The sequence below is a fragment of the Sus scrofa genome, chromosome 12, assembly GCF_000003025.6.
Source record: "Sus scrofa isolate TJ Tabasco breed Duroc chromosome 12, Sscrofa11.1, whole genome shotgun sequence".
Lineage (NCBI taxonomy): Eukaryota > Metazoa > Chordata > Mammalia > Artiodactyla > Suidae > Sus > Sus scrofa.
This window is the reverse complement of record NC_010454.4, coordinates 46897366-46913204: the sequence shown is the minus strand read 5'-3', so window position 1 is coordinate 46913204 and position 15839 is coordinate 46897366. Positions and strand designations below refer to the sequence as shown.

At 50.1% G+C, this 15839-nt stretch overlaps 2 protein-coding genes across 4 annotated transcripts in view; one reads left to right on the top strand and one right to left on the bottom strand.

The window, feature by feature from the left end:
* Window positions 1-4030, bottom strand: part of NXN (nucleoredoxin) — a 166261-nt gene extending 162231 nt beyond the window's left edge. The window contains exon 1 of the mRNA XM_021067528.1: window positions 3537-4030. Coding sequence (XP_020923187.1) covers window positions 3537-3908 — 372 coding nt within the window. The 5' untranslated portion in view covers window positions 3909-4030. The remainder of the gene's footprint in view (window positions 1-3536) is intronic.
* TIMM22 (translocase of inner mitochondrial membrane 22) lies at window positions 9995-15625 on the top strand. 3 transcript variants are annotated; one of them, XM_021067526.1, is made up of 5 exons: window positions 9995-10489; window positions 12858-13054; window positions 13598-13670; window positions 15038-15110; window positions 15237-15625. In XM_021067526.1, the coding sequence occupies exons 1-5, from the start codon at window positions 10252-10254 to the stop codon at window positions 15283-15285; spliced, it is 630 nt and encodes a 209-aa protein (XP_020923185.1). In that variant the 5' UTR covers window positions 9995-10251; the 3' UTR covers window positions 15286-15625. The 3 variants fall into 3 exon arrangements, 2 of the variants coding, with proteins under 2 accessions (XP_020923185.1, XP_003358235.1); XM_003358187.4 differs by having other exon boundaries at window positions 10000-10489; window positions 15038-15625; XR_001299955.2 differs by having other exon boundaries at window positions 10362-10499; window positions 15038-15625.

Genomic DNA, 15839 nt, shown 5'->3' with positions numbered 1-15839 from the left:
CAGTTTGTTTCGATCAGCCGACCAGGAAGAAGGTGTGCCCTGACCCGACCCATGGAAGGGGACAGGTACATCACCTGCCTTGGGGATAAACAGGGGAGGGTCCTTTGTTCGGCACGTGCTTTTTGGAGGACCCGTGCCCTTCTGCACAAGTAAAGAGCCTTGTCGAGATGTCTCCCTGCCCACGGGTCGCACTTTCCCACACGGATGGCCCGAGCCAGAGTTATCTTAATTTCCAACAGGCGCGGCCAAAAATAAATAAGTAATAAATTAAAAAATAAAAGGACAGATCAAATCCCAAAAGTCCAAATCTTCACCACTTTCCAACTATTCATCACATTCTTCTCTCCAGAAATCTGAAAAATGCTTACCAACAAAACAAAAAAACAAACCTACTTATTAAAACAAATCTAACTGCCTTTACTTCAGGATTACATGTTTCCTGACAAAACTGCTCTTATAAAAGCACTCAAAGTTCTATTATCATCTAATTACAATTTCTATACAGCTATTTATGTGTGTGCTTGGAAACCAAAAAATGAAGTTTCAATTACCTTTGCATCTACCCCCAATGCAAGCAGGAACAGGACAACTTTCCATAAAGAATTTTTTTTTTTTTTTTTTAAGATGCTGGGCTCCTGTTATCTGGTGTTTTCTCACAGTTCCAATCAAGGTGAGAGGAGCCAGGCGAAAAATGCAATTCTGACATGTACGGTCGTCCCCAGACTGTCTTACTATACAAAGGGGAAATTAATAAAAGACAAAAAAGAAATACCACACGGCATTTTCTTTGCCCACCAGAGTTTTTCAATTTTCTTTAGAGAAATGCCAGCCAGTAAGTAATGAGAACCATATCCCTTTGTTACCCCAGTGGGAAGTGTACGCATGGCTTTAAGAACAAATGTTAATGAGAACTTTAAAAATTACTAATCTGGAACTCTGGTTTCCCTTCAGTGTAAAAACAAAATTCTCTCCTTTAATGCGATGGTCCATATTGAAACAATATGGACAGAGCCCATCAGCAAGAAGGGTTCACCCCCTCAGCGCTCTGAACTTGGGGTATCCTGAAGTTTTCACCGTTCTGATAGAATTGGCATCACAAGCTCACAGATTTCTAAGCACCCCAATTTTCAAACAAGAGAGACAGAAAACTCAGAGTTACAGAAAAAGAAACGGTTCTTCATCTCTTTGGTTTCAAGGGAGAAAATAATTTCTTTCAAAGTGAGTCTAGCTTTTGTAATTGCTAAGAGTATGTTTTCCATAAGAAACAGCTGGAGTGTTTGTTTGTTTGAACCTGGTATTATCACCACGAATCTAGGGTCAGATCTGGCGTCACCTATTCATGAACATCCAGCAGCAGAAACCACCTCCTCGAACACTGGATGGAGAAGAAAGTCAACTAGAGAATGTGAGTCAGAAAAACTCTGAGCAAAAACCAAATTTTTAAGATGCTCGCCCACCATGGCTTGCTTGGGCACGTGCCAGCTGTCTGTACTGTACTTTCAAATGAGGGGCTGCATCCAGACTCTCATCCTGGTGGAATGAGCAAGGCCAGGCTAGGGCCAGAGACCACTTTTTTTTTTTTTTTTTTTTTCTTTTTTCCCATGCAAAGGGGCCGACCAGAGCACAGAGAACCAGGCATGGCCTATGTCCTATCAAATATTCTCCTTTTTCAAGAAGAAGCTTGAAGCATTTGCAAAACATCTCAATTGGCTCCATGTTTTTAACTACCCAGCAAATTTATTTCCTCCACCTGTGGGGGGAAAACACAATAGGCCTCAGGTCTGCAACGTTTTACCATCATTGTGTATGTGCGAAAGTTAGAAATCATTTGCACTGCCCCATGAGGACACTGTTTTACAGAGACTTTGGTGGCCAATAGAAACTGGCTATAACCATGAAAATATTTCTTGATAAATCACTTTCTGAACATGACTCCTCCCCCAAAGGATCATAACCACCACCCAGGAAAACAAAGAATGTCCACATTTCAAGGTAAAAAAGGACTGGCCATTCCTCTTCACTATTATCAAGCACATAAATATAGGCAACATCATCTCAAAAGCGGTTAAGATGCCAAGTTTTGTCTCTGCATGGTTAGTGAGCCCATGTTTTTCCCCATGTTAAATTTACAAACTCTTATTTGTTAAACTGTATTTCATGCTTTAAATACCAAGTCTGTACCTTACTCTGCATCCATGGATGATTTACTCCAGACATAGGGGGTCACCGCCTAAGTCTTTTGCTCTAAAGCTAAATCGTGCCTCTCAACAAGATTCTGTACACATTAAAGAAACACATGGCGTGCCCTGACCATCCCGGCAGGACCTAAACCCCCCTGAACAGCCCATCTCCTGAACATGCCACAAACTCAGATTCTCCTCAGGAAAGGAAGGGGCTGGAGTCACACATTGCATCAGGCATACTAATGAAGCAGAAGCGCTCCAAAACTTCGCTGTTTCGATTCATGGCAAAATTTCCTGAATTCGTTTTATTAAAACAGACATCTTCATCCAACAGACACCACTCAAAACTCCCAGCTAATTTCAGCAGCGGGGTGGGGGGTGGGGGGGGAAGGAGGGATAAGTTGACAGCGAAGTATATACATTCCCCCCAATCCTCGTGTTTCTGGTCAATCTGCACCTATGGGATCAGTTCAGCATTTAAGCCGATGCCAAGACAATAGTGGCCCACCAACCAAGCAACGAAGAGCTGCCAGGACCGGTCTGGTCCTGCGCCCGGGAGGCATCTGGGGAGGACGGCTGGACAGCCAGACAATGAAAGGCTCTCCCGTGGCCACTAGTTCAGCTCGGCGCGGGCTCGGGGTCGGGGGGGGGGTGAGGGGGGGGAGTGGGGGGGTGGGGAGAGGGGGCTATGGAGGGAGGGCGAAGGGGACACGAGCGAGCTCCCTTCTAAGCCCAAAGCCACGGTCAGCAGGCAACCTCCCCAGGGCGCCGGGCGGCCTGGCCTCGGCCTCTGGGTCGGGGTCCCGAACTACAGGGAAGGAGCCCCAGGGAAGCAGATTTCTCTGGGAAAGAGAGGAAACTTCCTGGTTCGGGCATTATGGGTAGGGGGCTAGCACCCTCCCTCCCCCCCACCCAGGGCCAGCTATCCTCGGGGAGTCTAGCGCCCAGGGAAGGAACCGCCCCCCGCCCCGTGCTTCTGCCCGGGGATGGGGGTCACCGAGTCAAGACCCCCGAGCGCAGCCACCCCCTACACGAGGTTCTCAACATGTGGGGACCCGATTCTCGACTCCCCAAGGACGAGAGTCGGGTCCCAGGGGACGAGGGGTTTCAAACTTACACCGCAGGCACGGCCTGGCACACGCGCCGAGGAGTTGCCACTCGGGAGCCCCAAGGCGGCGGGGTCCGGGGACGGGGGGCGGGCAGAGGAAGGGGACGCTGAGGGGCAGGAGGGGAAGCGCGTGCAACGACGCAGGAGGAGGTGAGGGGACTCGGACAGAGGCAAAGACCCGGCTCTGGGGAAGGAGCGAGCTGCGCCCCCACGCCGGGGGCGCAGACGAGGCCGGCGCCGCTCACCTTCCTGTGTTTCTCCTTGTAGGGCAGCGCCAGCCACGGCATGTCCCGCACGAAGTCCTGCCACTGCCGCTGGTCCTGGTCGGAGGACACGAAGACGATCTCCAGGCGGCGCCGCGGCTCGGGCTCTGCCGCCGCTCCGGCCCCGGGCCCCGGCCCGGCGCCGGCCCCCAACCCGGCGGCCGCGTCCCCCCGCAGGCGGCTGTAGAAGGCAGCCAGGCTGGCGCTAAGCTGCGCGCAGGGGGCGCTCAGGCTGCAGCCGAAGTAGAGCCCGAGCAGTGAGATGCCGCGGGCGCCCAGCGAGTGCACGTCCACCTCCTCGCCGCCGCCGGTCACCAGCTTCTCGCCCAGCAGCTCCTCCAGGAAGCCCGACATCCTGGCCCACCGCAGCCCGGGCACGCGGGCACCCGGGCGGGCAGGCGGCAGCGACCCGGGTCCCTCAGTCCGCTCGGCGGGCGGAGGCGGCAGCGGCGGCGCGGGCGCAGGAGAGCGTTGAGTCCCGCCCACGACACGCCCTCCGCCACGCCCACACCACGCCCCCTTTGCAGCCTTGCTCGGGGCCTCCACACAGGCTGTGGCCGAGGGCGCTGGGGGCGCGGGCTCCCACCGCGTGGCCGAAGGGCTCTGGATGCTGCCTGGCGAGACAGCGGACCCGAGACGCTCAAGTCCGTCGGGAATACCCCGAACCTAAGCGAAGAAGGGAGAAGGGGCCCTGCTTGGTCTCGCCTCGCCCTGCATTTCCTCTCCGCTCCCAAATTCCAAATTCTCTCCGGGTTTTAAAGATTCCTACAGTCCCCCTCCCCGAGTTCTCTGCCCCATCCCAGTTCCTCCCCTTCCTCCTCTCTCCCCCTACACACGGGCTAACCCTCTGGCTATTTCGTACCCCACTGATCTCACAAGGCTTGTAAGACTTACCACCTTCACCACACAATCATAACTATCAGGCTAGGTCTTGCTCCGGGCACTTATTTCTCGAGTGTATGTTTTGTGTTCTCTACTGTAAGAGGACTGGAGGGCTCCCTCTCTTATTATTTTTGGTGTGGTTTCTGATCTAGTGCTAGGCAAACGGGAGGGAATCCATAAGTACTTGTAAAGTTGATCGCAAGTCGCCTTGTGGGATTTCAGTCTCCAGGTTGCCACTGCCACTCGTCACCACTGAATGGCTCTCTCTCTTCTATCTCCATAAATATAGGCAACAGATGCGGTGCGGCAGCACTATATCAATGCTGGCTGCGCTCCTGAACCGGCTCCAGAGCTTCTATCAAGTCTGTTGATAGTTGAGAAAATTTCTAGGGATTTTTTTTTTCTTTGCCAGCTGCCAAGATGCCACCCTATGCTCACAGAGAACCTGGATTAAACAGGAGATCTGTGGCAAGGCTTCCTGCCTCACACACACGAAAAATAAAAATATATAACATGCCCACCAGCAACCTAGCAACAGTGTGTCAGCTCGGCTACTAAACAACCTAGTGAAAGGAAAAGATACCCCTCTCACCCCCTCCACCAGCCCTTTACAAGTTATTTTTTGGGCATCTATCGCCATCTAGTGAAAAGAGTGCAAAAGAGAAAGAAACTGGAAGCCAAGCAGAGGATTTTTGTCATTTTACAGTGGCTTTCCAAACACACGCAAACACACACACGAATCATAGCCTGCTTTACAAGAGTTCATTTAAACCTCAGACTATAACCGCAAGCTTTTGGCAAAAACATAAGTTTTCATGCCTAAGGGTCTCGATTTTTCTGGGTTGGAACAAGCTATTCTACTGGTTTTGAGCTCAGTGAACTGTTACCACGTAAACTGGTGAAAGAGGTGGAGGCAGACCCCAGGAGTGGACAGTCAATCTCTTAAAATAATATCCACCCTGAGTGGCCACCTAACCCGGCTGCTCATTCACAAGCAGGTTGAGGATTGCTTTCTATCACAAAGGCCAATTCCAAGTTCACTCTTAGGGTCGTGCCAAAATTCTGGGCAACAGCCGAGACAGCATTATTATCAGACACGTGGAGAGCATCACTTTGTAGTGAAAACCTGTAAAAGTTGTTAACATAGCTGACCTTAAGTTATGAGGTATCTTTTAAAAGACTGGAAATGAGTTAAAGTGCTTTATTTTCTCATCCAAACCGTATCTGAAATACCCATGGGTGGGTTCCATTAGGCCGCATCCAGAGCATGCAAGACAGATTCCTGCAGCCTGACACTTTTCAAACAAACACTGAAGACATGTGAAAGGGCTGTGACCATCCTCTGGGAGCCGGAGGACAAAGTATTTGGCGTGGAGGGAGGTGAGGTGGGGATTGGGGTGACTGCAAATGTGGGGAAATAGTGAAGTCATTATTAGAGTACTTAACTTTGGTGTACTAAGTGCAAGTCTGTATAAAGAGGTGGTTTGTTCAGCATTTTCCTTTTATTATTTTACAGGAAAGCACTTTCCACTGGAGTGTGTCCAGACCAGCATCTGGCACCTGGGAAAGTGAGAGTTTGAACATACCGCACATGAAATATAAATAAAATTTAGAGAATTGTTGGTGCAGCAGGCCTTGGTTAGATGCCAAATATCGCAGCTGCCTTTTAAAGGAGTGTGGAAAGAGGGAATTTGCAATGGAAAATGATTCCAAAATCGTAATTCTTTTTCTTTTTTTTTTTTTTTTTTTTGGCTGCTCCCACAGCATGTGGAAGTTCTCAGGCCAGGGATCAAACCTGTGCCACAGCAGTGACCTGAGCAGCTGCTATGACAATGCCAGATCCTTAGCCTGCTGTGCCACAAGGGAACTCCCCCAGATCATAATTCCAGTGGGTGTTTGTTACAAGAAGAAACCTGAGAAGACTCACTTGGCTTTCTGTAAAGACTAGCCACATCCTTTGGCTTATGGGAAGCACTCTCTATGCATATGCGGTTCAAGAGACCCACTTAAAAAGTATATCCCTACTGGTATTTAGGTAGTTATTTTACATGAATTGACTTGCTGTTCTGCAAATTATTATTGTTTTAAAATATGTGTTAAGAGAAGTTCCCTTGTGGTGCAGAGAGTTAAGGATCCAGCATTTTCACTGCAGCGGCTTGAATTGCTGCCATGGTGTGAGTTCCACCACTAGCCCAGGAACTTCCACATGCCATGGGCGCAGTGAAAACAAAAAAAATGTGTTAAGGAGCCATATACACATAACAGTCTTCCTTTTGAGAAATTGCATTTTTTTTTTTTTGGTCTTTTTAGGGGCCACACCCAAGGCATATGGAGGTTCCCAGGCTAGGGGTTGAATCTGAACTGTAGCTGCCAGCCTACACCACAACTGCAGCAACGCCAGATCTGTGCTGCATCTGCGAGCTACAGCACAGCTCCAGCAGTGCTGGATCCTTAACCCACTGAGCAAGGTCAGGGATCAAACCCGTGTCCTCATGGATGCTAGTCAGATTCGTTTCCGCTGAGCCACGACAGGAATTCCTGAGAAACTGCATTCTAAGACACATGATGTCATACAAAACATGCACAGAACAAATACCTACTTGTCACCTATAAGATTCATAAATCACATTCCTCAGCCTTCAGCTATAGCAGCATATGTACACAAAGATATACATGTATCGATATTTATGGATACACTGCTAAAATCAGAAAAAGACTGGAAAATGGGGAAGAGCCTAATTCTTACTCATCATTCCTTCCTAAGCAGAACCTCTAGCCAAACAGGTGTGCAAAGCTTCAGATGGCCCATGTTAAAACTCACATCTTGCCTTATGTGACCACAGGGGACGAGTGGTACAAAGGTCGTACCAAGTCTCGATTCTTAAACATCTTTGGATTTCTTCTCTGATGCACACGCCTCACATGAAGATGAAGCCATCCTGGTGAAGCTGGTGGATACTGTCACCTTCTTGGGATACTTCGGCTCCTGCTCTGGCCCAGCTACAACCACCTATTATTAATCTCTTCTTCCATGAATTTCTCAGCTGCCGTATTTCCATCCTTAGCACCTAAGCATCCTCTGGTTATGGAGGACATGGATCAAATCCCTTTATTTTTATTTTTATGTATTGTCTTTTGCGGGGCTACGCTGTGGCATATGGAAGTTCCTAGGCTAGGGGTTGAACCGGAGCTGTAGCCACCAGCCTACACCACAGCCACAGCAGCAATAGATCTGAGCTGCACCTATGACCTACCCCACATTTCATGGCAACACAAGATCCTTAACCCACTGAGCGAGGTCAGGGATCGAACCTGTGTCCTCATGGATGTTAGATTCGTTTGCACTGAGCCACGAAGGGAACTCCAACAAGGCCCTTTAAATACGAAGTCACTTGTCTAGTAGCCACCGTCCGTCCACAGTGACTTAGCTGGCTACTCAGAGTCCCCATGTGGCCGAACCTCCTACCATCAACAGGACTATTCAGAGTACCCCCCAACCCCGTTACCAAAATCACAGCCAACTCAAAAGCTACACAGGACACAGTGCGCTTCTCAACCCAGACCTCCCCGTGCCACACCACTCGTGCTATTTCTTTTACTCCTGGGCTCCCAATGGGCAGAGAGAACTAGAGAACAGCCGGGCTGGCCTGGACGCCTGGGGTGAGATACAATCAGGCCTTCCTCCAGTTCCACGTCACTACCCAGAGTCCTTCAAGTGGTGGGTCATCGACTCAGAGCGTCCCGACCTCCTACAACTCTCCCTGTGAACTGAATTCATCTTTAAGTGTCTCCTGTTCTCTCTGCCCCACTGAGATGCTGCCCCATCTCTGCATCCTTGGGGCTGGAACAGAAAGCCTGTAAGGGAGAGCTGTTGAGCTCCCAGCAAAACCAGGGCCAAACAAAGTCCCTTGGGCACCTGCAAAGGTTCCAGCCAGAGAAACAGATGTGGGAAACCACTTCTCACTTTCGGAATATGCTTGAGGAGGTTCAAGTTCTCCATTCAGTGAAACCCATTCCACTGTGGAAGGCGAGGGTGGGGAGAGAGAGCGGCAGACCAGAGCATCTGGGGTCTCCATCTGTGATCCGGGCCATCTCAGTCCAAAAACACAGCATGGTCCCACGGCATTCCTCTCTGTGCTGACTTGGGTCTCAGCTCAACTCCGATGCTGACGCTTCATTTGGGGATTGATGATTGCTCTCTAACCAGCCGCACGGGTTAACCATTTAGATCGCTCCTTGTTCCCAAGGCCCTTGCCTGAGACCTGCCTATGGGGCTGTTCCAACTTCTCTCAGATCCAACTTTGGCTCTTAAGGCATGAATCAGAGTCCTGGGCCCCTCATTCATCTGAAAGGAAAGGGGGGGTGGCAGGGTGTGTTGAGTTTGAGGTGCCTATAGGAAATGACTGGTTTTCATGCTGCTGAGAAGGATTGAAGCTGGAGATAAAAATCTGGGAGCCATTGCTCTGTTAGAGGTGGTGGTAGAAGCCATGAGTGGGTGAACAGCTTCAGAGAGAGCAAGGTGCATGAGAAGAGGATAAAGGATGAGGCCCTGAGCATCCAACAGGAAAGGATCAGGCAGAGGTGCCTGCAAAGTCTGAGGAACTGAAGAGATTCTAGCAAAACCAGGACAGAGGCTCCACCGAAACTGCGAAGAAACTCCGAAGCAGGGAGGAATCGACAGTATCACATACAGCTGAGGAGTCAAGTGAAAGGCATCTGAATTAGTCTCAACAACTGGGAAGCACTGGAGACCTCAGGGCGAGCTTGTTCAGCGGTCTGGTGGGAGCAGAAGCAAGTGAACCACATGCCCTGCTTAGAGGCACAGAGAACTCTGGCGACCAAAGAGGTGTCTCAGTAGACTGGCTACTGCTCACCACCTTCTGCTTCCATTTACAGCTCTCTTAGCTGATACACCCAAACACTCCTAGTCTGGATCAATACAATATTTAGGGATCTATTTTAGTGCCATCGACACTACTGCAAAAGTTCTTCTGGATTCATATACGGTGCTATCTCACAGTTAACCTTCAGGTTCTGAGTCTGCAAGTTCGTAAGCAGTTTAACTGAATCAGCATAATGTAAATTTGGCTTTGCATGGCAACGCTAGTCCCACACCGCTCATTCCACTGACTCGTGGTTGGGGTAGCAGCCTCACTCCACTTCCTACCACTGTCCCGGATTTTTCTTAGCTTGCCTAGCTTCACTCATTTGTTCACTCATTTTTGGCCCCTTCTCTCTCCCCTCAATGGCTTAATTGCTGAATAAAACATTTATTTCATACATTTATGCTACGTCAATTTAGCAAGCACTCTAGCCCACTGCCATCCCACAACCCCCGCAAGCAATCAGTTGGCTCGCAGGGCAGAGATGAGGCTCGCGCGCCCCCTGCTGGCTCTCCTGCGCGCTGCACCCTCCCTCCCTTCCGCCTGTCAGGAGCTCCAGAAGAGGCAGAGACGCGCGTGTCCGCGCAAGGCTTCCTGGGAACTGTCTGGGGGTGTACCTATTAGAACTACAAATCCCAGTACGCACCGCGCTTCAGCCACGAAGAGAGACCTTTCTGGTGACTCTGACTCTTATTTATCATTGCCTTCGGGAATGTTGCACAAGCCTGATTCCGTGTTCACAGAAGGTTTTGAGAGAACATGATAGCACTTCTGCCGCGTGTGCACGAACAGGCTTTCGCGACTTCTTTGGACTCGCCCGGTGTGGCGAATCTGCTGTTGCGTCTCGGTGGCTGTGCGCGCAAGGGCCCACGGGAAGCTTGTGGAATCGCCTGTGGGAAGAAGGACGCCAGGTTTCTTGGGCAGCTACTGTCATGGCGGCGACGGCCCCCAGTGCAGGGGTCTCTGCGCCTGAGGCGGCGGCTTCCACGGAAGCCCCTCTGCAGTACAGCCTTCTTCTGCAGCACCTGGTGGGTGACAAGCGTCAGCCCCGGGTCCTGGAGCCTGGGACCCTGGGCGGGATCCCGAGTCCCGCCAAGAGTGAGGAGCAGAAGATGATCGAGAGGGCGATGGAAAGCTGCGCCTTCAAGGCGGCGCTGGCCTGCGTGGGAGGTGAGGCGAGGTGAGGGGGGCCCTTGGGAGGCCGAGGGCTTGGGCGGCAGCAGGGTGCCCTGCCAAGAAGAACACGCTCCTGAGAGGCAAGGAGTCCGTGGGCCTCGACCTTGACCCACCCCCGCCTGGTTCAGTGAACTTGAGCAGTGCGTCCTTAGACCCTCTAGGCTTCCGTCTCTGGAAATTGGATCAGAGAACCGGCCCTAGATCAGGACCTGGGGGAGTAAGATGGTTGACCTCATTCATTCGTTCACACATTTCTTTGTTCATTCTCTTTTAATTAATCACTTTTCAACAGATTGTCACTGAGTAGCTATCACGTGCCCGGTGATGGAGAGACAAGAGCCTTGTTCTTCTGAAGCTAACCTCTTAATATACATAGAAAGAAAAATGTTGAGAAGGAGCCTGGAGGAGGGCCCTGCAGGGCAGGACACAGCACTTGCAAAGGTCTGGCTTGTAGTGGCTCGAGATTAGAAAAACAGAAAGGCCATTATGACTAGACAGCAGGGAATGGGGGCAGGAGGTGGGAAGAAATCTGGACTTTTTTTTTTTTTTTTAACCTCTTGAGCATTTGAGAATGTAGGTGTCTCTCCTCTATGCAAAGAGGCTGACCACATTTGCAGATGAGTTGAAATCTAATTGAGAATGAAAGGCAATTAAGAAGTGAAGGTCATAATTCCCTGGTGGCTCAGAAGATTAAGGATCTGGCGTTGTCACTGCTGTGGTGCAGGTTTGAGCCCTGGCCCAGGAATTTCTGCATGCCACGGGTGCAGCCAAAAAAGAAGAGAGAAGCAGAGAGAGACACGAATGTAGCGAGAGTGCAAATATGATGTACGGTAGGAAGAGGAAAGATCTTTTTTGGTTGGGGAAGGCCTTGGAGGAGGTGAGACTGGAGATGTGTCTTGAAGGATGGAGAGTGTGGGTAGACAAGGAGGCGGAGAGATGTCATTTCATGCTGGGGGTGAAAGGAGTTCTTTGTGGCACAGCAGGAACCCAGCCGTTGTCATTGCTGCAGCTCAGGTGGCTGCTTTGGTGCAGGTTGGATCCCTGGCCCAGGAACTTCCACATGCTGTAGACGCAGCCCCCAAGAAAGAAACAAAACAAAACAAAACAAAAACGGGGGTTGAGTGGGGGATTTGGGCTTTTTGCCTGTAGTTTTAAGGGCAGCAATAGATGATTTTTTTTAGAGGGTAGCAGTGGTAGTGAGTATGATGACTGAGGGTGGAGTGTGGCCAGGGAACGTCTGTAGACAGGGAGACCCGAGAGGGAATTTGCTAGACTGAAGCTCCCTGAGCCATGGACTGGGTCTTTTTTCATCAATACCTGACCCTGATAAATCTTACATAGCTGTTAAAATGATGAATGAGTCTTTGTAGTGCCCCAAGGTGGAAGCCATAAAGTCCCGATGTGACTCAGCAGTCACGAACCCGATTGGTATCCATGAGAACATGGGTTCGATCCCTGGCCTTGCTCAGTGGGTTAAGGGCCTGGCGTTGCCGTGAGCCGTGGTGTAGGTCACAGACGCGGTTCAGATCTGGTGTGGCTGTGGCTGTGGTGTAGGCCAGTGGCTGTAGCTCTGATTCCACCCCTAGCCTGGGAACTTCCATCTGCTGCAGGTGCTGCCCTAAAAAGCAAAAATAAATAAATAAATGAAAAGAAAAAATGCCCTTGCATTTTGGGGCAGGAGTGACTAGGAAGAAGGAGCCATAAACAAGAACGTCTGGAGGGGCGGCGCCCGAGATTTCCTTGAGCGTTTACAGACGTCGAGGTGCTGAGAGGGCATCCACATGGAGATGCCCAGCAGGCTCCGGAAGGTCAGCTGTGCACAGCAGCGTAGGGGTAGCCATTCGCTTTGTGACTTGAGGAAAGTTACTTAACTTCCTGGAGCCTCAGCTTCTTCGGCTACAGAAAGGAGAGGATAATAAGATCTACCTCACCGGATTATTGTCAAGAATAAATACGACTGGCTGTAAAGTGTCAGGGTGACTGGCACGTGGTGTTTGCCAAATGACTATTACGAATGCACTGTTGTCAAGGGGCGATTTGCAAAGTTTTTACCTGAACTTGAGGGTGGGTGGTTTGCATGAAAAGTGTGGCAAGAGAAAGAGGGAAAGACACTAAATCTTGAGGAATGTTAGCAAATGAAAGGAGGAGGAGGAAATCCAAGAAGAGCAGACGAGAAGCTGTCAACAAGATCTGGATTTTGTGATGTGGAAACCAGGCAAGGGGAGAGTTTTTGAGGCGGGGGTGGGGGGTGGGATGGTTCCTTTCGCTGGCAGCCACCCAAAAGGTGCTATTTGAGCGTGACCCCACTGCAGTAATCCAGAAACCATGCCAAAGAAATCTTCGTCTCTGTGTGTGTTTGTAGGATTTGTCTTGGGAGGTGCATTTGGGGTGTTCACTGCCGGCATCGATACCAATGTGGGCTTTGACCCGAAGGATCCTTACCGAACGCCGACGGCAAAAGAAGTTCTTAAAGACATGGGGCAGAGAGGAATGTCCTATGCCAAAAACTTCGCCATTGTGGGCGCCATGTTTTCTTGCACTGAGTGTTTGGTCGAATCTGTAAGTGTCCCTGCCTTCCGAGAGAGCCTTGCCTGTTTCCGTCTGACAGCTTCGCAAGAGAAAGGCTCTTGCTGTTACTAGAAAGCAGCTCAGAAATGTCTCGTATTTGCTAGATTGAATTTCCATTAGTCTCTCATGTAAACGTTTTTTGTGTTTATCATTTGGGCTTGGTTTATTCTTTACTTGTTTTTGTAGGGTAGAAGTTGGTTAATGATTTTACGTTTATTTTTTTAAGATGTTAATTTTTTTATTATAGTTGATTTACAAAGTTTGGCTAATGATTTTGAACACAGGACTTAACTGGGGAACCTGAGAAGAGATTTTGGTTACCTCTCAAATGGTGCACTTGGTTTCAGTGCCCTGGTTCCACCTGCAAGAAGCATTTATGAACACATTCAAATTTTTGAAAACTATACTTTTGAAAAAGAGGAGGTTTCCTTTGGGGAGGGACTAAATTAGCTACCCAGAAACCCTGCCTCTTTTCCCTTCATCGTCTTGTCTGGCTTGTTTCTTTGGCTCTGAACTGCTCTTCTCCACCCACAGTACCGGGGAAAATCAGACTGGAAGAACAGTGTCATTAGTGGCTGCATCACTGGAGGAGCCATTGGTTTCAGAGGTTAGTAACCAGTCGTCGCATGGTTTGCTTTGTGGCCTTGGACAACATGCTGAAGTTGACATTTGCAGATATGTAAGCGTTCCAAGGACAGCCTAAGGCATATGTGGACACTCAGTAGTCTTCTCTTCTGACAGTAAATCACATTTGCTTCTGTGTTAATTCAGTTTTGGAAACTTCTGGTATCTAGATCAGGGTTTCTGCTCCTTGGCGTCGTTGACATTTTGGACCAGATAAGTCTTTGCCGGGGCTGGAGAGCTGGGAGCTGTCCTAGGCATTGTAGGATGTACAGCAGCATCCCCGGCCTCTCCGCCCTGGATGCTAGTGGCAGCCCTTCGTTGTGGCAAATGAAAGTGTTTCCAGGCAGAGGCAGATGTCCCTTGGGTGACAGAGTCACCCCAAGGTGAGAGCCACAGATAGATCTCTCTTAGAAAAAAGAACTGCCCCACATTGAAAACATGGGAAGGACTTCCTCACAGTAAGTCACCTCTGGCGTGTGTTGCTGGGCGGGGTGGTACAGAAGCGCGGCCCCGTTCAGCCCTGGGAAGCCCGTTTGTCCGAGAGCAGCCTCTGCTGAACCTGGGGCTCCATGCGTTTCAAGCGGACATTTTCCATAATACGCTGTAACTGTCACTTGAACTGTATGATTAAATGTGTTTGTGCATTTAGGGTTCTTAGGTTTCTACCCCTCGAAAGCCAACTGTAGATCTCCTAGAAATGTTGGCTCATCAGCCGTAAACAAGCAGAGGGTTCCCTGCCACTTCTCCCTGTTGTGAGGAGCGTGGCGCTGGGCGTCAGGGCCTTAGCGCTCCTGGCTGTCCGTTGCTGGGCCTGCCCTGACCCGAAGCTAAAGGCCTGTTTTCTCATTTTCTGAGAGGCAGGATGATTTGCTATCATTAAAACCTGCTTTTCCTCCTCAAACAGCTATTAGTGATTTATGGAGTGACTTCTCCTTTGGTCTTCCCATCGCTCAGCTTTGTCAGGGCCTTTGAGAAGCTCTGCTCTCTCTAAGGTTGCTTTGATCACCTTCCCAGGAATTTATTCCATAAACAAATCAGGGTAACAGGCCATATGCTTCCACTTGATTCAAGGGCTGGTTCTCTTAACCAGTTTCCTGCCTGTGAAGGGCTATTTTCACGAGATTGGAAATAGCATTCTTTGGAATGAGAAAAGTTAAAGGAACGTGCACTTAGATAAAAGCACACCGGATCAGACTGTGTGCACAGCATCTTACAGCTCTCTGCCAGGTTGCATGACTTAGAACACGTACGCCAGTTTCTTTGCATCTGTGGACATGCAGACTTTTCCCGAATGCAGCCTGACCCCAGCATCTGTCACCACAGGTAATGTCATTTCTGTTTGCTTTACAGCTGGCTTAAAGGCTGGGGTCATTGGTTGTGGAGGTTTTGCTGCTTTCTCGGCTGCAATTGATTATTACCTACGGTGAGAGCATTTGCCTGCGGGGAAGGACGATGCCAGCCCAGGATCAGAGCTGTTCTGAGGAGGGCACTTTCTGCCCCACTCTGGGACCCTTGCTTCAGAAACTGAAGACACTCTTTTCCCTCGTAGAGTTGGTGTCGTGACAGAGCTGCCTGGCTGCGATCTGCCACCAGCCTGAGCAGCCAGCTCTCTGCTCCTGGACTCCAGCCAGGCTGGGGGAGGGGGTGCCATGCCAGCTTCTTTCCCGCAGATCAGGAGTCAGCGTGCCAACTGGTAGGGATTGAGTCCCACAAAGGTCCAGCCCTGACCATGCCTGGCCCTCTGGTGCTGTGGGAACGGAGGGGATAGTGTGTACCTGCGAGGCTCTTCTACCTTGGAACTTCCTGCCATCGTCCGTCTGCCACAGCAGGGCGGGGCAGAGCAAGTGTATGCCACCTGACCAGTTATGTCCTTTTGTTTAGTGTTCCACTGTCCTTGTTTTAAAATATATCTGTTTATATTTATATTACAGTTTAAAAGGTTGGTTTGTTTTTACTTTCAAATTCCACAGTTCCCCAAAGTGGTACCAGGTGGCCCTAAGATCAAGCATCCAAAGGGAAAGTGTGGGGACCCCTGAGAAGTCCGGGAAGGTCGTCTCGGGGTCTGCAGGGGAGCAGCGTCCTCCCTGAGATGGTTACACTGGTTGGGGCGTCCCTGGAGAAGCCCAGCCCAGCCCAGCCATGCGTGACCCCT